Source organism: Capronia epimyces (genome assembly GCF_000585565.1).
Source record: "Capronia epimyces CBS 606.96 chromosome Unknown aczIQ-supercont1.3, whole genome shotgun sequence".
Taxonomy (NCBI): domain Eukaryota; kingdom Fungi; phylum Ascomycota; class Eurotiomycetes; order Chaetothyriales; family Herpotrichiellaceae; genus Capronia; species Capronia epimyces.
In genome coordinates this window covers 2,847,528-2,869,739 of record NW_006912906.1, presented here as the reverse complement: position 1 = coordinate 2,869,739, position 22,212 = coordinate 2,847,528, and the positions used below count along the sequence as shown (strand labels likewise).

The following is a 22,212-nucleotide window of genomic DNA, read 5'->3' as shown; positions in this document are numbered from 1 at the left end:
CTCTTCAACGAAACAACCAGTTTGGCATCTGTATGTGAGGGCCAGCCCTGTCTTGATGCTCTTTGTTCTACAACGCGCATCATGAATTTGGCGCTGATTGACCCGTTTCAACTAGCACAAGACTCGCCGGACGCGCTTGTGAATGATCTCCGTGAGTTTCTTCAGCTCGAATCCTCTTCTGTTGTCTTTTGCAACTAACACTCGAGCGCTACAGGATCTGGCCATGCCACCACTCTGCGCTTCAGCCGCAAAGGCGACTATCTTGCCGCAGGTAGAGTCGACGGCAAGGTTGTCATCTGGTGAGTGCAACCTTTGGCTGGCATACTCCTGATATCTTCTGGTCGAGAAGAGGCCGTCGAACACAGCCCCCACCTTCTTGCGATGAGTACCAAATTTCAACTAACACTGCGTATCACAGGGACATGGAGACATTCGGCGTGGCAATGAAACTGCATGGCCATTGGAAACAGATCCAGAGTCTAAGGTAGGCAAGATAAGCATTCCCCATCTCATCCATCTGCTGCTACACCACACTCTTCCCAGGGCATCAGCCACTGACTTCAACCTGTTCTGTCCAGCTGGTCTCGAGACGGCCGGTACCTTCTTTCCGCATCGCAAGACTGCCGCGCTTGTCTATGGGACTTGCAAACCCAACAACGAATCCGGACAGTGAAGTTCGAGGCGCCGATCTACACGGCCGAGCTACACCCCTACAATCGCAACCTATTCGTAGCATCGCTGTTCGAGGACCGGCCATACCTAGTAGACATTACGGCGCCCGAAGCGATCAAGCGGATCCTACCAACAACACCGCTGAGCGACAGCATCCCGCGGTCTGAGAACAAACAAGCAACCACCTCAGCCATATTCTCTGTTCTGGGTAACCACATCATCACAGGCACGTCCAAAGGGTATATCAACATTTTAGAAACCGAATCGCGCAAGATCATCCACTCGACCAAGATCTCGACGGGGTTGATTTCACTGCTGCGCCTGACCTCGAACGGCCGCCAACTACTCGCCAACAGCACCGACCGCATCATCCGGATCATCAACCTGCCAGACCTGGCGCTGATCGCACCCTCGACGGTATTGACGTTCGAGCAGCCGTCATCGTCCACCAACGCTGCCGCCGCCGCCGCCCCCTCTGGGGCTGAAGAAGACAATCAGCTCGATCCTGCGACACTGGCCGAGAACATCGTGCTGACCACCGAACACAAGTTTCAGGATCTAGTCAACCGATTGCGCTGGAACCACTGCGCGTTCAGCCACTCGTCCACGACGGGGATCGCCGACTACGTGACAGCCTCGACGTACATGAAGAAAGACATCTACATCTGGGAGCTGCGGACCAACTCACTGCTGCGAATTCTGGAGAATCGTGAAGAACCCGCAATCATCGAATGGCACCCGTCGCGGCCGTTGTTGGCCTGCACCAGCATCGAGACCGGCAGCATACAGATCTGGGGCATCGAGCCGCAGCAGAAGTGGTCCGCCCTGGCTCCTGACTTCACCGAACTGACCGAGAACGTCGAGTACATCGAGCGCGAGGACGAGTTCGACACCTATCCGCAGGAAGAGCACCAGAAGCGTCGGCTGGACCGCGAAGACGAGATCGTCGACGTGCTGACCGTCGAGCGCAAAATGGGCGATGAGGACGGTTTCGTCTTGCCCATGCTGTATGACATCGAGGACAGCGAGGGTGAAGAGCAGGAGCTGGTGAGGATGGGCGTGGGGACGATGAGGAAGAGAGACATCAATGAGGGCAAGGAGTACGAGAACGACGCTGATGAGGTGGCCAAGGCGGGACGGAGACGGAAGTAGTCTGTCGGCTCATGTCTCGAGGTCTGGTTGGAGAGAGGCATGTCCAGCCCGCTCCAGCGTCGGCGCGGATCAAATGAATCGTTCTCGAGATATGCGAGATATGACGAAGCAACGGCATCCGACTAACATCCTCTTACCAGGAACCAATTGTATGACTACAGCTCTTCAAGCGGCGTTACCGGGAGATGGGGCAAGCGGCTAGGTTCTTCTCTGGCGTTTCTTGGATAGATGATAAGGTGCTACGATTGGTACAGATGATACATAACACTGGCTTCTCTGGTGCTACATGGGCAAAGCATGGTGGAACACGGCGGGAAGGTAGAGCACAAGGCTGAAGCAGCAGCACATTGGCAGCGCATGCTACACGTAAGCATTATGACCTGATGTGTCAATAAGTATTATTGAACATCCTTCTCAATAAGTCAGCACATGCTTCGACTTGGAGAATCGAAGGCACGATTGCATCCATGTTCCTCTCAGGAAATTGCCTCATGTCTCATACATCCCCTGAAGATGACTACACCCGCAGCTACTGCTGTTCAGAACTGTGCTTGTACCTGCGGTGAAGGGTACACTCCAGATAACACAGGCAACGCGACGGGATCCAACAGATCGTTGTGCTGTTGCTGTTGAACTTCGGATTGGAGATGGGAGTTCGGAGTAGTTGGGTTTGTGTGACGTGCTGAGGATCACTGGGGAGGTGCTGGGTACCTTGGTAGTATCGAGTACGGAGGGCGGAGAATAGCGAAATTCGAGGAAGACCGAGCATCAGCCGTGCAGGGCAAGTTTCCCGACCTGCGATTTCCGACTTTTAGGAGGAATTTGGACCGGTTGTCCGGCGGTAGTCGTTGACGGTTGATTCCTCTCAATTGTGTCTACCTCCTCCCATTACGGCGTACTTTTCACAACCTGACTGTAGCGGATGGCACAGTCTGCCTATACATCTTTTTCGGAATGACATCCGTCGATGACCTCTTCCGGAAACACAACGCGGGTTCCAAACGTAAACTCGAAGACCCTACGACCACCTTCTCCCGTCCCCTCTCCAACAAATCCACCAAGTTGACCAACGGATCCTCTCCGCGTAGCCTGGTCAATGACGCTTTCGATTCCAATGATTCTGGGGGCAAGGCTGCTTTTCCTCAAGACGAAACACTAGATGGTCAAGATGACGTCGAAGCCGGACCAACACTACCGCCCGAAGAGGTAGAGGACGAGCCGGGTGACGATGAGGAGGGACGCTTTTTTGGGGGTGGGGTCACAAAGCAAGAGCGCGAGGTTATAGATTTCATTGACAAAAACGACGACGGTGATGCAGATGAGAAATTCGACTCCGCCTGGCTGCGACGCACCGCCATCAACTTCGAGCGGAAGATCAATAAGAATGCCGAGTTGCGTGCCAAATATGAAAGTGATCCCATCAAGTTCGTGGGGAGCGAGGCAGATCTGGATGCCGAAATCAAAGGCTTGAGCCTGCTCAGTGAGCATGGCGAGTTGTACGGCGAATTTGTCAAAATGGGTTGCTTGGGCAGTCTGGTTGGCCTGCTCGCCCATGAGAACACTGATATCGCCATTGCTGTCTGCGAACTGCTCGCAGAGCTGACTGACGAAGATTCTGCAACCACTGAAGACCAGTGGAAAACCTTGGTGGGGGCTATGGTTCAGAATGACCTTGTGGATCTTCTCTCGAGCAACCTGGCTCGACTTGACGAGGAAAACGAGAGCGACAGAGCAGGCGTGTACCACATCTTGAACGTCCTCGAGAACATTCTCTCTGGCTCCGATAACCAGGAAGTTGTTGGAGCCAACAACAACATGATGCAATGGCTTCTCCAAAGGATAAAGAAGATCGATCTCAATGCCCGTGGCAAGGTCGGGCAAAATCGCCAATATGCGGCGGAAATCCTTGCCATCCTCCTGCAGACCAACCGCATGAATCGAGATCGCATAGCACAAATGGAAGGCGTCGACACGTTTATGGAGCTACTGAGCGCATATCGCAGGCGAGACCCGGAGAAGGATTCGGACGAGGAAGAGTTCGCCGAAAATTTGTTCGATTGTTTGGCCTGTGTCGTCGAGGAGAGATTTGCAGGTGAGAAATTTGTCGAAGGTGAAGGCGTCGAATTGTGCCTCATCATGCTCCGAGAAGGTCGGCTGGCAAAGGCGAGGGCATTGCGAGTCCTTGACCATGCTATGAGTGGAGGCAACGCCATTGCAGTTTCAGTGAGACTGGTGGAGGCAGCTGGACTCAAAACAATTTTCGGCATGCTCATGAAAAGCCACAAAACGGAAAGGAGTCTGGTCGAACATCTAATCGGCATTCTGGCCAGCTTGCTAAGATATCTTCCGGGAGGCTCCGCTGCAAGAATACGTACGCTGGCCAAATTCGTCGAAAACGACTACGAGAAGATCTTGAGGCTGGTTGAGCTGCGGCGCGAGTACAAGGCTCGGCTCAGCAGGGTTGAGGCCTCAATTAGGAGGGAGCGTGAGCAACTGAGTAGCTCGGAAGTCGAAGCACTCGCTGACGAGTGGCTATCTCGGCGCCTCGATGCCGGACTATTCTCTCTGCAAGCCATTGAGTTAATCCTCAGCTGGATGGTGGCAGAGGATAATGGTGCTCGGCAGACGATATCGGTCCTACTTGGTGAAGATGGACTCAAGATACTAGAACGGAGCCTAAGAGATCAACTTGATGGAATGGATCCCGGCCAAAGCGATGAGGCCAAATCTACGGAAGAGATGCTGGAAGCACTGCTCCTGTGCGTCGAGCAGTAGATCTAGCAGGTCTTGATGAGGACATCATCACGGCGTTAGAAACTGAAATAGCTCTGACAATATAGCATCTTTGACCAAGTAAGCGCCGACGCAGGAGGACCGCTGCTTATGATTTAGCACTTGTCTTTGCCCAACTCCCTTTTCCTCGCGCGAGGCTCTGAGCGAGCCTTCCACGTGGACAGGATCAGATCACGTGACTAGATTTGCCAAGGCTCTTACCTAAAGTTGCCTCCTGCCTGTTGTCGCAGTCGAAAAGTTCCCAGGAATTCTATTTCACGACAACTTCGGCTGTTCTCGTCGTGGTCGCTTTCAGTTGGGTTCGTGGCATCCGTAATCTACGATCGTCTCTCCTGGCTGTCTCGCGCACTGTGGGTTCCTCGTGCAGGCATCCTGAAGTCTTGACTGACATCTCAGCGCCTTCAACCGGACCGCGACTTGAGACCAAACCTGTGGGTGACAAGGCGACGAATCGTTCCTATCTTCGAAATCTTCGCCCCTACCTAGTTTGCAATCGCTCAAATTCCTCAGTCTGGCGCCTCGCGTCATGGCGGACTACGGAGATGCGAAATATGAACCCAACGGATATTATGGAGATGACGGCGGCTATGAAGAAGCGGACGCGAGTGAACAAGACATAACCTCTGAAGACTGCTGGAAGGTCATCAGTTCCTTCTTCGATATCAAGAAATTGGCTTCGATGCAGATCGACTCGTTCAACCATTTTATGCGATCGGGTTTACAGGATTTGGTGAACGAGAAGGGAGGTGTGACTCTCGACCATGCCCAAAATGTGGATGAGGACGATCCGAATCCCGTTGTTGTCAAAAGACATGAAGTCAAATTCGGCAAAGTCACACTCAGCAAACCAAACATGGTCGAAGGCGACGGCGTTACGACCGACTGCATGCCACACGAGGCGCGACTGCGAAGTCTAACCTATGCGAGTCCAGCATTTGTCAAGATGACGAGGAGAACATACTACGCGAAGGAGAAACCGTGGGATGATGCTGGCGTCGATGAAGGAGTCATGAAAGAGGATGGCACACAGCTCTTTTGGCGAGAGGGTACAGATGAGGATGATTTCGATGATGAGCGGGAGGTCTACGTTGGCAAAATCCCTATCATGGTCAGAAGCATGACATGCCACCTTGTGAGTGAGAGGTTTCAAAGCGACAAAGATCTGTTTGCCTGGGGAGAATGTCCATACGACCAGGGTGGCTATTTCATCATCAACGGCAGCGAAAAGGTCCTCATTGCTCAGGAACGAAGTGCAGGCAATATTGTCCAGGTATTCCAGAAGGCGGCGCCTGCTCCATTTACGCACCTTGCAGAGATCAGATCTGTCATCGACCGTGGTGCGCGGATGATGTCTCAATGCACAGTCAAACTCTTTCGACGAGTGGACGGTCCCGAGGGTACGAAGATCGATAACCCAATCCGAGTTCAGCTTCCCTATGTCAAGCAGGACATTCCTCTTGTCATAGTCTTCCGTGCCTTGGATATAGTATCCGATGCTGACATCTTGGAAAAGATCTGCTTTGATCAAAGTGACAAAGAAATGATGGACATGTTGATGGGTTCTCTCCAAGAAGGCCAGCCTATACAAGGGGCTGATTTGGCGCGAGATTTCATTGCCCGGCGAGGAAACGTCCCGTCATTGAAAAGTCACGAACGACAAAAACATGCCACTGATATTCTTCAGAAGGAATTTTTGCCTCACATCGGACAAGGCCCCGACGCTACTGCTCGAAAGGCGTTCTTCCTCGGTTATATGGTTAACCGCCTTCTGAAGTGCGCCCTTGGACGGGCCGAACCAGACGATCGAGATCATCTTGGAAAGAAGCGACTCGATTTGGCCGGGCCGCTAATGACAAACCTGTTCCGCTTGCAATTCGACAAAGCCACGAAAGACTTTTACCGGTATATGCAAAAGCGTGTGGAGTCAGGTCAACCTATCAACGTCATGGCAGGTTTTAAGCATCCCATCATAACCAGTGGTCTAAAGTATTCACTGGCCACTGGCAACTGGGGTGACCAGAAGAAATTGGACAAAGCGAAAGCTGGCGTCTCCCAGGTGCTCAGTCGTTATACATTTTCCTCCACCTTGTCACATCTTCGGAGAACCAATGCACCCATCGGCCGAGAAGGGAAAATTGCAAAGCCCCGTCAATTGCATAACACACATTGGGGATATGTGTGTCCGGCGGAAACACCCGAAGGCCAGGCGTGTGGCTTAGTCAAGAATCTGTCGCTGATGTCGATGGTGACCAATTCCTACGAGACCGGGCCTTTGCTCAACTATGTTATGACAAAGCATGTTGAAGCACTTGAGGATTGGGAACCTCGCCTCAACCCACAGGCTACCAAAATCTTTGTTGATGGTGTCTGGTTTGCAGTGGTGCTTCGCGATCCTAAGCGGCTTGTAGATGACCTACGCAAGCTACGGAGAAAAGGTGTCTTCGACTCTCAAGTGAGTTTGGTATGGGATATCCGAGAGAAGGAATTTAAGATCTCGGGAGACTCGGGCAGAATCGTGCGCCCCCTATTCGTTGTCGAAACCGACCGCTCTTCAGAGAATCTTGGCAATCTGGTCCTCAACAAAGATCACATCAATAAGCTCGATCAAACTGCATACTTGAAAGAAAGTGGCTTCCAATGGAATGACGAAATCAGACCCTATGGGTGGCCTGATCTACTTGAATCCGGTGTCGTCGAATACTTGGATGCCGAAGAAGAGGAAACCGCCATGATTTGCATGACTCCTGAAGCCTTGGCTGACTCGAAAGCAAGATGGCTTGGAATGGAGATTGAGAACGAGGATGACCCATTGAGGAGAAATGATCCGCTGCTGAATCCTCACGCTCACACCTTCACTCATTGCGAAATCCATCCGAGCATGATTTTGGGCGTCTGTGCGAGTATCATTCCGTTCCCTGACCACAACCAGTCGCCTCGTAACACATATCAATCCGCTATGGGCAAACAGGCTATGGGCGTGTTTCTCACGAATTTTGACCAGCGCATGGAGACCATGGCCAATATCCTCTACTACCCACAAAAGCCTCTGGCCCGGACCATGGCTATGGACTATATGAAGTTTCGAGAGCTCCCAGCCGGGCAAAATGCCATTGTGGCCATTGCGTGTTATTCCGGCTACAACCAAGAGGATTCTGTCATCATGAACCAAAGCTCCATTGACCGTGGACTCTTCCGATCGCTCTTCTACAGAACGTATCAAGACTCAGAAAAGAGTGTTGGACATTCTGTCGTGGAGCAGTTTGAGAAACCCACCAGGACTGATACACTCCGTCTCAAACACGGAACTTACGACAAGATTGACGAGGATGGCATCGTTGCTCCTGGTGTTCGTGTTAGTGGCGAGGACATCATTATGGGCAAGACGGCCCCCATGGCCCCAGATGCCGAAGAGCTGGGCCAGAGACTGAAACAACACATCAAGCGCGACGTCTCCACGCCGCTACGATCTACGGAGTCCGGAATCGTAGATCAGGTCATGCTGACCACCACAGCCGAAGGCCACCGGTTCGCCAAGGTCCGAGTCCGAACCACCAAAGTCCCTCAGATTGGGGATAAATTCGCATCTCGTCATGGGCAGAAGGGTACTATTGGTATAACATATCGCCATGAAGACATGCCTTTCACCAGAGAGGGCATCGTGCCTGATCTCATCATCAACCCACACGCCATTCCTTCTCGGATGACCATTGCCCACTTGATCGAATGCCAGTTGTCGAAGGTTGCGACCTTGCGCGGTGACGAAGGTGATGCGACCCCCTTCACCAAAGTCACCGTGACTCAGGTTTCAGAACTTCTTCGAAGAATGGGCTATCAATCTCGCGGGTTTGAGGTCATGTACAATGGGCACACCGGTAGAAAGCTGGTCGCCCAAGTCTTCCTGGGACCCACCTACTATCAGCGTCTACGGCACATGGTTGACGATAAGATCCATTCCCGTGCCCGTGGCCCAACTCAGATCCTTACTCGGCAGCCAGTGGAAGGTCGTGCGCGAGACGGTGGTTTACGATTCGGAGAAATGGAGCGCGACTGTATGATTGCCCACGGGGCCAGTTCGTTCCTGAAAGAACGACTGTTCGACGTCTCGGATCCCTTCAGGGTTCACGTCTGCGACATTTGCGGCCTGATGACCGTGATTGCGAAACTCAAAAAGAACACGTTCGAGTGCAAGAACTGCAATAACAAGAACAAGATCAGCCAGGTCTATCTGCCGTACGCGGCCAAACTGCTGTTCCAGGAGCTATGGGCCATGAACATTGCCGCCAGGCTGTATACCAAGAGAAGTAGCTAGGAGTCAAGGTCTCTTGGGTACGTTCTGCCGCATGGCTGAGCAAGACGGCAACTCTATGCGATTGCGGCATTTTGACAAGTTCAGGTCTGGCGGCAAGCAATCGATAGACACTGCACTGCAAATGGCCTTTCGACAGCCGGATGTATAAGCCCAGATGGAGACGGAGAAGATGATGAGGCGTGGAGGAAACAAGGGAGAAGATTGCTTGGGCCGAACAATATTCTGCCTCAATGTGTACTCAAACGAGCGTGTTTTTGGCTTTTGGCTTTTGGCTTTTTTGCCTATGATTTCATTTTAGACATTCTTACCATCGCAGCAACACGGCGAGTAGGCAGGTCCATCCGTGTATTCTTAGAAAGGGGAAAAGCGGTAGAAAGCTGAAAACAAGGAAAACAAGGCATTTTACCAACCTATCGATCGATGATTCAATTTCCAGGGCGGCGGAAAGACTGTCGACAAACACTTGAATATAAGGCTGTGGAATGAACCGCACTTCATCGCCGTCCGGATTCGGCATGGATTGGACGAAACAACAGCAGTGGGCAGTGGGCAGTAGGCTATTGAGTGATAAATGAGGTGTTTGGAGAAAAATACTCTCCTTTCTGCCTTGGGTTGGCTAGTCCTAATTATCACAAAGTTGTACCGCATCAAAGGCAGTGTGATAAGCATTGCAGTTGCAAGTCCTCATTATTTCCTTCAAACCACTACTGTCCAGCTAAAAAAAAAGTACGTGCTTAACATCGCAGAGCGTACTTGCGCAACAAAACTATCGTGAGTCCCGCTGTCGAGGTAAGTGGTACAACGGGACAATTGATTCTTTGTTCCAGTCGGTATTCGTGTTCGTGTTCGTATTCGTAACGTTCTCGTCCTTCATGGTTGTGGTGGGGGTTTCAACTCGTCGAGAGATGGATAGGTAAACACTTACGGCATAAAACACACCCCCTGTGACTGACGATAAAGCAGGGATTGATTGCAGCCCAGGCAACATCTCGTCTCCACCGGATGGAAGGGTAAGATTGCCTGGGCAGTGAACAATCATTGCTTACTAGCCCTCCGGTAAAGTTGAGCAGCGGTGTGGAGATGGCGGAGCTTTGGTTTAGTATTGATGCTGCCCATGCGCACTCACACCTGCTGTGCCGGACGGTTGATGTTCCTGGCGCCCTTGAGAGAGGCTCTCTGCAGTTGGTGTCTCAGTGGCGGTGGGAGCAACTGCGTCCTTGTGTAGAGGATTATAGGACGGTTTCAGGAAGCCGCCGCTCTGGCCAGCCTCGTAGCCAGAGCCTGTTGGCTGGTGAGCCTCGTGCTCCGCTGCAGTGCCAGTAACGGCTCCTGCTCCTCCAATCGCGCCTGATTCTGTGAGGTGCTTGTCACGATGGGACTCTTCCTCTTCGTCTGTGCTGTAGTCTTCCTCCAGGCCAGTGTCGTTGTTCTTGCGGCGCTTGAAGATACGTTTCAAAATCCCGGGTTTCTTCTGGGGAGGGTCCTTGTGGAGACGGTTGCGGTCCGTGTCGTGAGAGCTCTTAGGAGTATCATCATCGAGCGACTCCTTCCCATGAGATGTATGCGCCACAGTACCAGCAGTGGCGCCTACTCCGACGGCAGCACCAGCAGCTTCTTTCTCGTGTCGCTTTCTCTCAGCTTCCGCAGCTTGAAAGTTTTCTTTGTCTTCCAGTTCACGCTGCTCGTGATGCTTTTTCTCTGCCAATACGGCCGCGCCAGCCGTCTTCTCTCGTTCCTTCTGCTCATGCTCAAGCTCTTTGTGGTGTTGCTTTTCTTCTTTCTCCAGCTCCTTGTGGTGTTGCTTCTCTTCTTTCTCCAGCTCCTTTTGCTGCTTCTTTTCTTCCTTCTCCAGCCCCTTCTGGTGCTTCTTCTCGGCTTTCTCCTCCTTGACCGCCCGCTTCGCTGCGGCCTTCTCGTCCTTGTCAAACTGCTTCTGACGAGCAGCCTCTTGCTCGGCGATGTCTTTCTGTCGCTGAGCCTCTGTCTTGGCAGCGTCCTCATCAGCTTCATGTTTGTTGTATTCATGAGCGCCGTAAGCCGCTGCTCCAGTTCCGGCCGCCCCGGCGATGGCTGCATCGCGGCCGGTGTGCCTTCCATCTGTCTCTGAACTGGTATTCGGATTGGAATTGGTGGCCTTCTCTCGGACAGGTACAGTAGCAGCCGCCGGCTGGAAGGTATTGGTGCCCCTGGTCGAGGACGCAGGTTCTTGACCAGCGGTAGCAGCAGCATCTTTGCTAGCTTCCCAAGGCCGGGCTTGTGCACTATCCTGCGTCGTCGGATAAGAACTATCCCCCAAGTTATCACCGGTTCGAGGTTTGTTCTTGTGCTCCACGGCATAGATTCCCGCTGCACCAGCCCCTGCACCATCGCCGGCAGCGGCAGCGGTCTTGCCATATCCTGTGGATTCACTGTCTCGTTCAGCCGCCGAAGGGGGTTGCGAGTAGTTGCTGGAGGGTTGGCTGGCGTTTGTGGTGGCTGCTGGATACTGATCAACGTCCCTGCTTCGTGGGAGGGTCTGCTGACCCGACGAAATTGGGGCAGCCGAGTTGGTGGTGATCTGATGATAAGCGCTGGTCGTTGCACTTGGTTGGATAGGAGCGTCTTGAGAGGGTGACTTCCTCTCATCATATTCATGAGCTCCAATAGCGGCAGCACCTGCGCCTATACCAACACCTGCAGCTGCAACAGACTTTTCATGTCCTTTGAACTTCCGGTCTGATTCGGTCCCCGTAGGTGGTTCCGAGTAAACAGTGGACGATGGGCTTGTGAATGCGGTGCCTCTTGGCTTCTCGTCAATATCGCGTCCTAACCCTGAGGTCTGCTGATCGGGTACATACGGGGTAGGTTGGCTGGTTTGCGGGTAGGTTGAGATCGCTGCGCTTGGAGGGCTTGAAGCATCTTCAAGAGGCTCTCTGCTTTTGTTGTAATCATGAGCACCAGCAGCGACCACTCCAGACCCAACGCCAACACCAACACCGGCAGCAGCAAGTCCTGTATGGCGACCACCGTGACCCTTCACATCTAGTTCCTCGTCGGCGACGGAAGTGCCACCAACAGGTGCATTAATGGGAGTAGGGGACGACTCGCCTTGGGGATACGCAGTCGTAGGAATGCTCTCCTTTCGGTGATGCGAAGAGGATGGTCCAGAACGTGTCGGAGCAGTATAAGAATCTACTCCGGTGGTTGTGACCGGCTGCGCTGGGGCTTCGGTGCCTGGTTGGGACTGTTCATCCTGTCTTGTTGTAGAGTGAGAAGTAGCAGCACCGCCAGCAACTGCCCCCAGCCCTACTGCGCCCAGGATCTTGCCCAGAGTACCAGACCACTGTGGCTGGTCTGGCACTTCGTCGGCTGGTGTAGGATCAGTGGCAGCACTTTGAGGCTGCTCAGCCTGACCGTCTTCGGCATCTCGATATGCTGGAGAGGCTGTGGTCGAGGTTGATGGACCCACCGTGCCACCTTCGCGTTCCGATGCTGGGCCAGAGGTCTCATGCGTAGCAGTCCCTGCCCGGTGTCCATTCAGGCCCGCAGTTGCCCCTGAGGCTGCCTCAGTGGACCCGGTCGTGGATTTGGACGGTTCCTCCTTTGGATACGCTCCTGGTATGTGTGAGACTGGCTAGCGTCAGAGTAAAGTTGTGTAAGATCATGCCACTTGCAACATACCGTTCTGTTCGGCATCCTTATTGAATGCTATTGAAGCTGCCGTCTCAGCTGCTCCCGAAGGAACTCCAGTGCTGGGTTGGTATGCGTGCTCGGGCATCGTGTAGGTAATGGGGTCGTTCGAGGTTTGGTCGATGACACTCGGGAGGATATCGCCTTTGGGGAGGACGTGGGAACTGTAGGTCGATGTTTCGCCAATAGCAGCCGTTCCAAGGCCTTGATCGGAGGGGTTGCTTGGTGAGGCTACTCGGTGTGAGTGCTTCGCATCTAGTCCCAGTGATATGTCAATAGTGATACAGGAATTGCAGGACGTGCGACTTGGGACTGGGGAAATATGTAGTCTAGCGATGAGCCTAGTGCCTGCTCTTCTCTCAACATACCCAGTGTGTTAACAGAACCAGCAGCGTTGCCAGGAAGCCCGTCTCCTTTGGGGAAATGTGAGCCTTGCCCTTGCACTTTGCCCGTTGGACCGGTAGCGGAGGAGGGCTCAGGATCTTCCTTGTCTTTGCTGCGGCTTGCAAGTCTGTTAGACGCTGGACTTTCCTATGTTGACAACAACGAACAATGCTTACAGGGAAGCTCTCAACTTATCCATTCATGCAACTATGGCGGATATCCTAGGAACTGACTATGTCCTTGAAGAAGAAGTCGGTCGTCTACGAAGGATGCTAGATATGAAAACGCGGTGAAGCTGAGATTCCCTGCGCCGTTATTGCAGTTGCGTCATCACGAATGCTTCGCAGTGAAAGCAGGTAAATGACTGACACAAGACAAGTTCCAGGCGTCACCGACGTGAGACAGCGGAGGTCGACACTCCAATTGGGCCGGCCATGGCTCCATGGCCTGCCACTGGTCTTTTTGCCGTCTGCCGTCTGCCGTGTGGGGTGGCCCAGACGGCAGAATAGATCCATGGACATTTTGTACTGGTAACACACACGGCGTGGCTGGTGGGTGGTGGCATAGGAGGTGAAGTCATCGTGGACTGGGTTTGCCAACATTACCTTATGGAGTACAGTACGGAGTACCTAGTATGATGAGGTGACGACTCCACGGTTGCTCATTACCATTGCAGACGGTTGGCATCTGCGCATCTGCGTATCATCGCCCACAAGGTTATCCTGCCATCAGACCAAGATCGGGACTAAAAGACTGGTGATGGAGGGCGAAAAGTGGATGGAATTACCATTAATCTTGCATTCTCGAATTCGAATTCGACAGCTGCAAGGTTGCTTTTGCATCCCCACGACTATGACGACATGTCATATCACGTGATGAGTATCACGTGCCGCAGCTGAGCAGTCCACCTGGGTACATGACCACATCCTAGCAGCAGGCGCCCGAGTATTTGCCGCCTTGTCTGAGGAGCCCCCGTCCCCGTGTCCATTATTGCCACCACCCTAGGTCCTACACTCCGTATTTTAGTATCGCAATAAGGAGTACAAGCACTAACTTGTGGCAATGATAGAAACACTCCCGCACCGCCCTTATCAGGCTACTCATCCCAGACGCCTTATCAAAATACCAGAAAATGGAGTGAGCATGCTGCAAACTTCAAAGTCCAGGTCACCCAGCCCGTGATACTACCAGATACGGCAGGTGAATGCTGCCAGCCAGTGCCAGTGCCCGGTGGCTGCTGCAAGGAACCGTATATTCCACCCAACCACAACGCCCCGAGTGTGATAAGCCGGAACAAGCCCAGCGCTAGGCTTTTCTAGAAGGCTTAGGAGGCCGACAATCTGCGAGACAGACACAAAAAAGATATGCAGCCGACGTGCCCGTGCTAGTAACTCCTAACCTCTTGAGAATCGATCGCCACACCGTCGGCGCTGTGATCTGAAGCCTGCCCGATCTGACCTTGCTGGTTACCCAAGACCGGGGTACAGGTCGCACTGGACATGCATACTACAGAGTAGAGGCAAATCTAGCAACCACCTAGGCCTCCAGATGGAACCCAACACTTCCTCCGCTCCGGACGGGAATTAAGCCATAGCTACATCCTAATATCCTACTGTTCCTTAGTGAGGTGGGATTGGGATTCCAAGGGCCCAGATTGCTGGTGTGTCGTCCAATAGCCACTGCTGAGCTCCGCTCCCGGGGCCCCTAAGCCCAGTGGCCATAAGGATTAGGAGGAGATCGATAGGCAGGGCGCAGGCATCCTATCGGAGCTGTCTGCACATGGCGGAATGGTCGGATTGAGACCCTTGACACCCTTGACCCTATGCTACTATCTCCGTGCACTGTGTACTCCGTATGCTCAACCACTCGCCTCCCTCGTGCTTCTCCATCCACGGCGTACTTCAGCTTTGCCCATCCAAAACATTGATGATAATGGTGGCCGGGTGGGTACTAGCATCCACACAGAAGCATGGAGTTACACTCTCATCTTCCTCCATATCTGATACCAGACATGTCCCAAACTCCAGAGCCCTAGCCCCCCACTACTGTGCCAGACTTCCACCGACTGCGTGTCCACAGGCCTTGTCGCTTCCGGGCACGATATTATCCACCTCACCTGATAGACCGGTACCCCCTCTCGTGGACTCTTTAGACCATCCTTCTTATCGTTTTCTCTTTACAAAGTATTGCAATCCGCCTGAGTTCAAGAAACGACAGAGTCCATGTTAACGGCAGAGCAACTATCGATATCCCACCCCCGAGAGACCTCTACAGACGGCCACGGCACAGATTGTCCGTCATACTTGCGCCGACCAAGATCCTGATATCTCACAAACATCCGGTTTCCAAACCGACGCCACCGTCATGGGTTTACGGCTACGGTTACGAAAGACATTCTCCTCCTCGAAGCAGAACAGCGTACCGGATTCTGTGATTCCCAACGAAACACACTATACCGGCCGCACCGACATCGAATACTATAAACCACACCAGATTCCCAGGTCCAAATACAGAGGCAAGGTCGATCCGGAGCATCAAGCAAGCCTTGCGGCCTTCTCTCTCTCCGATGCCTTTTCCGCGCCCGGGAGACGGACCTCCTTGGCCTTATCCGGCTCGTTTTCGCCAGGTGGCACCAACGGCCAGAGTCGGGCAGCAAGCAGGATTCCGAGCACAGCCGCGAGCAGGAGACAGTCATTCCACGACCAACATGGATCGACACTCAGGATAGAGAATAGTGTTGACACCGGGGACAGCGGTAGTTCAACCGGTACGAGCAGGGAGAAGAGCGTCGCTGCTAGTACCATCCTGGACCATGATACCGCAAGCAGTAAGCTGTCTTTCTTTTCAGAGCTACTGTCGATGATTGACAGCCGTCCTTCTAGCATCCCTCTCCAGTCAGCCGACCGCGATTTCCTCTGCGCCCGTAGAACCTGACACGAAACTCGAACAGCACGACAGTGGCATCGGCATGCCCAACATTGTCCTTTCGAAACAAACGACAGCTCACGACACGCCTTTTACGGCCGAAGAACTCGAGCTGGCCATGTCACGGGCGTCGTTGCGGCCAAGGAAGTTTGACAAACACGATCACGGCGACATCAGTGCTACTTCATAACATTTAGTTTATACCGCCCAGACCTGACCATGGGCCATAAGATCGTTAAACCCTTTAAAGATTGGGAGTATGGTATATGATAAGAAACATCGATATCTTTGAGATATTGACACGATTTAAAACGGCTGGGAAGGACGGGGCCTTTTTCTTGAGAATGCGTTGGCTAGAACATGCCAAGGGATATGGATATGAAATGAATGTGAATCCGGGTCATGGGAGTTGCGCTTCGAAATAGGAGGTGTTGGCGGCATGGGGAGGGTTATAGAATCGGGCCGGTCTTCAAGATGTTGTGCTATGAATTCAATCCAACTGGACATGACCATCGTTGGGAAGCGCTCCACAACACGGGGTTGGTTGGGTTGGCCCCTTTTGGGCTCGCATCTGGTCGAGCAACATTCCTCCATGAGAGCGTTCAGCATCACGAATAGATGAACCGTTTTTCTCTCTCAGTGACTAGTCCCGTCATCCGGTCCTCTGTATTCGACATGCATCAAGCGGAGTGGGAGTTCGTATCGACTCAGAGCCATTGTTGTGAGCTGTCACTGGGTGCGACTCGTTCTCTCGAGGGCTAGTAGTTAGTTCCCGTGTGCCCTCCAAGAGGAAATCCCTCGCACAATTGCGAGGGATTCTCCAACAGTGAAAGTGTCCCGCCGGCGCCAACGATTCGGAGAGCGACGCCGCAGAGATATTAGTAGACACCCTTGAGTGTGAGTTGCCCGAGGACGGCATGAGGAAATCTATGGTGACATGGATGTTTGCCAGTGTCTTCAACTTCGAGTGGGCGACATGCAAGCTCACAGAAGGCGCTGGTTGCCTCGGAGCACCAGAGAAGCAGTCACTTTCACCAGACTGATAGGATGTAGTTGCGATGTCTGACACGGTCATCGCCGTGGTCATGATGGCAGAGGATGTAATGTAGTCGAAGAGCACACCAGACCCATGGGATCCTGAATGCAGTTCCTCAATCGTCGGTATGGGTCACAGCCATATCCAGAACCTCAAGCCTGCCTCTGCCCTTGGTCTCGGCAGAACAGAATTCTCCCAGGGCCTTGAAAGCGCCTGGTTCCACAAAGCCCACGACCTCCCACTCTTCACCCTGGACGTCCTGGCTTTCCACCTGTTCCACAAACGACAAAATCCTGTCTTTAATGGTGCCTTTTCCTTGCTCCCCATCTGCGTCATTGTCTGAGTTTGCAAGCTTGGTTTTCGAAGCCTGCTTTGCAATGCTCGTGGGGCAGGTGATTCGTAGCCTCATCCTTGCCCGCATGACGGGTATGGGTTGCCATGCTATCAAAGCGCGTATTGCTTCGAGAGCTTGCTGCTTCACTGATTTCGTGGCTACAACACCCGTCCACGTGGGCATGTCGCTCTTCTTTCCTTTACCACTTTCTATTGTCTCGTTGTCCTCGTCCGTCATGGGGGTCGCCTGGCCACTTGTTTCATTGGAGCGGTTTGAACCCCCTGATCCTTTGGCGCCACCATCGCCCAGATTCAATTTCCCCAGCTTGTGTCCGAGAGAATCCTGCGTGGGGGCATGCCCTCCTTGCTTCGACAGAACATCCAGCCCTTTCTTAATCATGCCTGGAGTGTATACTCTCTTCGTCTGGGGATCGACGACCCTCTGTGCGACTTCTTCCACGATCTCCCTTTCCATGCGTTCCAACAACTCTTTCCTCTCGTTTGCATTCACCTGGATCTCGCCCTTTTTCAAGATTTCCTCAATAATTTTGTCCTTCCAGGACTTTTCGACGTCGTCTTCGTCGCTAGCCTTCCCCTTGCCCTTCTTGCCACCCTTTCCACCCCCTTTGCCTCCGTGCGACGATTCTTCGGGCTGCGAGGGGAGCGGCCACGCCTTCAGGAGTTCGGCGTTCGGAGCAGTTTCGCCTTTCGATACATTGAAGAAGATCGTTGGGATTTGTAGGACATTATCGAGGTCTGTTTCTGTTCCAGATCGATATTCCAGCAGCTTGTTCTTGTAACAGGCGAGTTCGAACCGCTTCTTGCCCTTCTTGTACCTCACAAGCGAAACGTTTGTCAGCTTGATTTGATTTGCCGGCTGCTGGATCATAGGCATTTTGACGGCTGCAGATTTGGTCGGTGTGATGCTGGAAACTAAGGTGACCTGCAGAGACAACTGGACTACTTAGGTATGTGTCACACGTCGCAATCCTTGAAACGGCGACTAGTGAACTTTGGAAACTACGTAATAATAGGCCAATACACTCGATGTGGAGGAGCACGCGGAGAAAGATCTAATTAGGTACGCGCTGCAGTCTCCAAATCTTAGAAATTTATCCGCAGTAGCGATCCTGAGCAAGCATTGCTCCAGACACACACAGACCTGGGTACGAACAAGGGCTCTTTGATTCGTGCTCCTGACGTTCTCTTCCTGTGGTTCCTACCATGCAGGCATCGAGAAATAACAAAAGATTGACCATTTCCCGACAACTAGCATACGTCTGCCCAGAGTGCCAGTCCCATCTCCGACGGCAACTTGCCACTTATTCACATGACCGACTTCCATATCATACAGTGTTGCGACCAGCACCGCATTTTACGCAAAGGAAGGATGCAGTCACCATCAAAAGAGCGAGGTTCAGTACACAAAACAGACTTCTCTCGCTGAAAGAGCCGTCGCAAAGGCTAAACCCCCTTGAATCCACCCTGCTGTCCTCGATATCCAGCGCACTCACTACACCGGATAAAACTCTGCCGGGACAGTCTGCTGTCCGAGATCACTTAAGAGCATGGAGCATCGAAAACAAGAAGAGAAAAGCAGAAAGGGCCGAATCAGGTCTTGATGGTACCAGCCGGGTGACTACCCTACCCAATTCGCTTTTTATCGAAGAGGCAAGGTTCGGCGATGAAGCATCCCAAGATGATGCGGAGCTCGAGGAATTTGAAGACTCTCTCGAGGGCCGTCAATCTATCAATCTCTATCCTGGAGATCTGATCTACCACCGTCCCCGCGGGGTTAAATCACGCGAGCAGCTGGCAATATACATGGGTGAAGCGGGCGTTCAGAACCAATTTTTTCTGGCTGATGGCAGATGGCTGGCAGAGACTACCCACCGAGTGACTAGTCCAATTGTCAGAGGGTTCGCCTCGATGGAAGAAATTCAACTGATTCGGAAACATCTCCCCATAAAGCCCTTGGAAAACCAGCCGCGCGACCTGGGACTTGCAACAAACTTCAGCTTTGCTGGTGAAGTGCCTCACCGTGATTCCGCAGTTTTGATGAGCCGTCTTCGGGAATTCATGGAGGAAATGTCGGCCTTCCGTCGAGACAATCTCCGCGCTCTCGACTTCGTTCACGAAGGGCTAGCCCATGACGAATATTATACCTGTCTTGCTTTTGAGGACGTTGTGCATAAACTACTCAACAAGAGGTATGCCACGTTGTCGCCTGCAGCGATAATGATGACGTTCATGACGTTGAGATCGAACGCGACGTCGATTCAGTCGGTTGGATCCAAGACAAGAGAAGCCCCGCAGTTCATCTTCACTCCCAAGAATTTAGTAAAGCGGTTTGAACAAGTTTGTGAATGGGCACGAGATTATCAAGAGTGTGCTGCTCAGGCAGCGCAGGGAAAAGATGTTGCGAGGGCCTTGGAGCGCAATCCCCTGAGCTCATTCATTGAGAAAGCAAGACGCTTAATCCTCAAAAGCCGAACGCTGCGATCTCCCACTACCACGGGCAGCCTGGGCCCTAGCTCGATCCAGCTCATCGAAAATGGCAAGATAGCCACCAAAGACACAGGAGAAACATTTTCCGAGAATGATAAGATGTTGCTGGAATTCCTCTGGGACTGTTATATTCGTACACCAGTCCCAGAATATCGAAATCGGTATCACTCCATTGGATCCCTGATTCTACGGGCTATTGGAGCATACCCAAAACTTCGCTTGGAACGCAAGATCGGCAGTCTTTTACTACAGGAGTTAGGGGTGCTTCCTCCATGGTCAGATTCGGTAGACCACGACGTGTCCCTTCAAATTCCTGGCCGGAGAGGAGCACATGAAGTAGACCTACTTTTTGCACAATCGGACAAGGTTTCTGAAGCGATGGGGTTGACAGAGAAGCGTGATCATAACTTGCTCCAGGATTCCATGGCATCACTACGACGCGATCTGGGTGACATGCCGGTATTCTGCGTGGACGAAGAAACAACACGAATCAGGGATGACGGCTACTCTATTGAGGCCGACGATGCCATTCAAGGGACGTACTGGGTTCATTCTCACGTTGCGCACCCCTCTGCCTTCATCACTCCTGATCATATCTTTGCTAGGAGGGCCCGCAGCATCGGTCAATCCTTATATTCTAACTCGGTTCAGCCTATGTTCCCCTGGGGGTTTTCGCATGCCATGAGTCTTAGGGCAGATTCTCCGGCGTTAACAGTCAGCACTCTGCTTACAGAGGATGGCGAAGTCAAAGATATCAAGATTCTACCTACCAGGCTCCGAAACGTCATTGATCTAGATCCAGCAGCAGTGGATTCCGTGCTGGGCAAGCGTGCTGAGGAGCAAGCCTACTTGATCGTGGGTTCCGGAGAGAACGCGACCATAGCCTCGGAGCGCGCCGGCACTGGGCAGAACCTCCAAAACGCACGGAAGCACCAGTCGGCCCTACGCAAGCTCCATGAGTTGATGTTGGCTCGGAGCGAAGCTCGCCGAAGGGCAGTTCCCGAATACGCAAACTGGCTTATGATGCAGAATGAGGCCGATGTCAAAACCTCATACGTTGAAGAGTATCACCCAGACCGCCTTTATCACAGCTACCACTATCAGGGTGATCCGCTCATTAAGTGCGTTGCTCCCCGCGTATACTATCCGATTCGGCTGGGGGAGTGGGAGCGGTTTGCCAATTTGACTACATTGGTAATGACGCTGGCAGCAGAGTCGGCTGCAAAATGGTTCAGCGACCGGGGAATTCCTGCCTTTTTCACCGGATCTCTGACACAGCCTGGCTTCCCCCTGTCGAAGCTCAACAGTATGGGTAGCCAGGAAAGCAAACGTGCTCCATTGGTGACATTTTCGTCCACTCCAATTCCGCATGTCTTCCTCAGCACCAAGTCATACTTACGCTTCACTAGCCCCATTCGACGGTTCACGGACACCCTCGCACACTGGCAGGCCGATGCATACTTGCAAGCTGAAGCGAACGGACTTGTCGAACCCGGTGGTGATGCGAGCAAGCTAGAACTACCCTATAGCAAGGAGATGGTGGACGAGTATATCTTGACTGACGCCGAAAAGCTGCGCGCTCTCCCTTACAAGGTGATGAGAAGCCCCAAGGTACACTGGGCTCTCCGAGCACTTTTCCGGGCTTTCCACTTTAAGGAGGCTGATCTGCCCGAAGTGTGGGATCTGAGGGTATTAACCCTTCATGACGTTGCCTCGACTGGCGACGATACTGGTTTGCGAGGCCAGCTTCTGCCATTCCAGCTACCCACACGATTGCTGGAATCTCCGGAAGGATGGGAGAAAATGGCGCGACGCAACTCTTTCTTGCCCGTCAAAATCGAGCTGGTCGACCTGGACGAGATGTGGGTTTCCTGTCGTGCAGTCGGCCCCCCTAGTGATACGTACAACTTCAGAGATCCCATCAGAATCGTCCCTAAGGGCGCCGATATGGTAGGGGTCTAGGACAATACTCCCGCGAATGACCCGGATCCGGCAAATTCAATGGCATGAGGCTTGGCTTCTTCTAGAGTCGACTTCCGCCTCTTGTCTCAATCTCCAGGGTCAATAATGCCGATAGTTTACAGTAGCACCATAGGCGACAAGTATAGACGCCAGAGCGATAGAACTGCATCTCGGCATCCCTGTCATCCAATCCTTTGACAGATAAGCAGGTACCAGCGATTTGGAGGCCGTGGGGCCTGGCCTCCTCTGGAGTCGAGTTTCATCTCCTTGTCACCATCTCAAACAAGTCACTGCGGATAGTCTACGAATGCACCATCTGCGGCATTGTACACTAAGCAATGGACAGAGCTGCAGTCCGGCATCGCCGTCGCCTGGCATGTTCGGCGCGGTCTGGCCAGCCAAAGGGTGTCATGCCGATGAAAGTTTCAGGTTTTTCCAATGCGACACTTCAGATCTGACGGCCAGGCCA

General features: G+C 52.8%; 7 protein-coding genes across 7 annotated transcripts; 5 read left to right on the top strand and 2 right to left on the bottom strand.

The window, feature by feature from the left end:
• Positions 1–81: 81 nt before the first annotated feature.
• A1O3_04305 (uncharacterized protein) lies at positions 82–1,824 on the top strand (the record flags this gene model as incomplete). The annotated part of the gene is made up of 4 exons (XM_007734435.1): positions 82–151; positions 215–299; positions 419–484; positions 579–1,824. The coding sequence occupies 4 exons, from the start codon at positions 82–84 to the stop codon at positions 1,822–1,824; spliced, it is 1,467 nt and encodes a 488-aa protein (XP_007732625.1).
• Positions 1,825–2,778: 954 nt separating this feature from the next.
• On the top strand, positions 2,779–4,599 carry A1O3_04304 (uncharacterized protein; the record flags this gene model as incomplete). Its single annotated transcript, XM_007734434.1, has 1 exon — positions 2,779–4,599. The coding sequence occupies one exon, from the start codon at positions 2,779–2,781 to the stop codon at positions 4,597–4,599; it is 1,821 nt and encodes a 606-aa protein (XP_007732624.1).
• A 544-nt stretch (positions 4,600–5,143) lies between these two features.
• On the top strand, positions 5,144–8,926 carry A1O3_04303 (DNA-directed RNA polymerase II subunit RPB2; the record flags this gene model as incomplete). The annotated part of the gene is made up of 1 exon (XM_007734433.1): positions 5,144–8,926. One exon carries the CDS (start codon positions 5,144–5,146, stop codon positions 8,924–8,926), a length of 3,783 nt encoding a protein of 1,260 aa, XP_007732623.1.
• A 1,096-nt stretch (positions 8,927–10,022) lies between these two features.
• Positions 10,023–12,683, bottom strand: A1O3_04302 (uncharacterized protein; the record flags this gene model as incomplete). Its single annotated transcript, XM_007734432.1, has 2 exons — positions 10,023–12,535; positions 12,587–12,683. 2 exons carry the CDS (start codon positions 12,681–12,683, stop codon positions 10,023–10,025), a joined length of 2,610 nt encoding a protein of 869 aa, XP_007732622.1.
• A 2,660-nt stretch (positions 12,684–15,343) lies between these two features.
• On the top strand, positions 15,344–16,094 carry A1O3_04301 (uncharacterized protein; the record flags this gene model as incomplete). The annotated part of the gene is made up of 2 exons (XM_007734431.1): positions 15,344–15,806; positions 15,862–16,094. 2 exons carry the CDS (start codon positions 15,344–15,346, stop codon positions 16,092–16,094), a joined length of 696 nt encoding a protein of 231 aa, XP_007732621.1.
• Positions 16,095–17,055: 961 nt separating this feature from the next.
• On the bottom strand, positions 17,056–18,168 carry A1O3_04300 (uncharacterized protein; the record flags this gene model as incomplete). Its single annotated transcript, XM_007734430.1, has 3 exons — positions 17,056–17,483; positions 17,574–17,857; positions 17,945–18,168. 3 exons carry the CDS (start codon positions 18,166–18,168, stop codon positions 17,056–17,058), a joined length of 936 nt encoding a protein of 311 aa, XP_007732620.1.
• A 329-nt stretch (positions 18,169–18,497) lies between these two features.
• Positions 18,498–21,743, top strand: A1O3_04299 (uncharacterized protein; the record flags this gene model as incomplete). The annotated part of the gene is made up of 1 exon (XM_007734429.1): positions 18,498–21,743. The coding sequence occupies one exon, from the start codon at positions 18,498–18,500 to the stop codon at positions 21,741–21,743; it is 3,246 nt and encodes a 1,081-aa protein (XP_007732619.1).
• Positions 21,744–22,212: the final 469 nt, after the last annotated feature.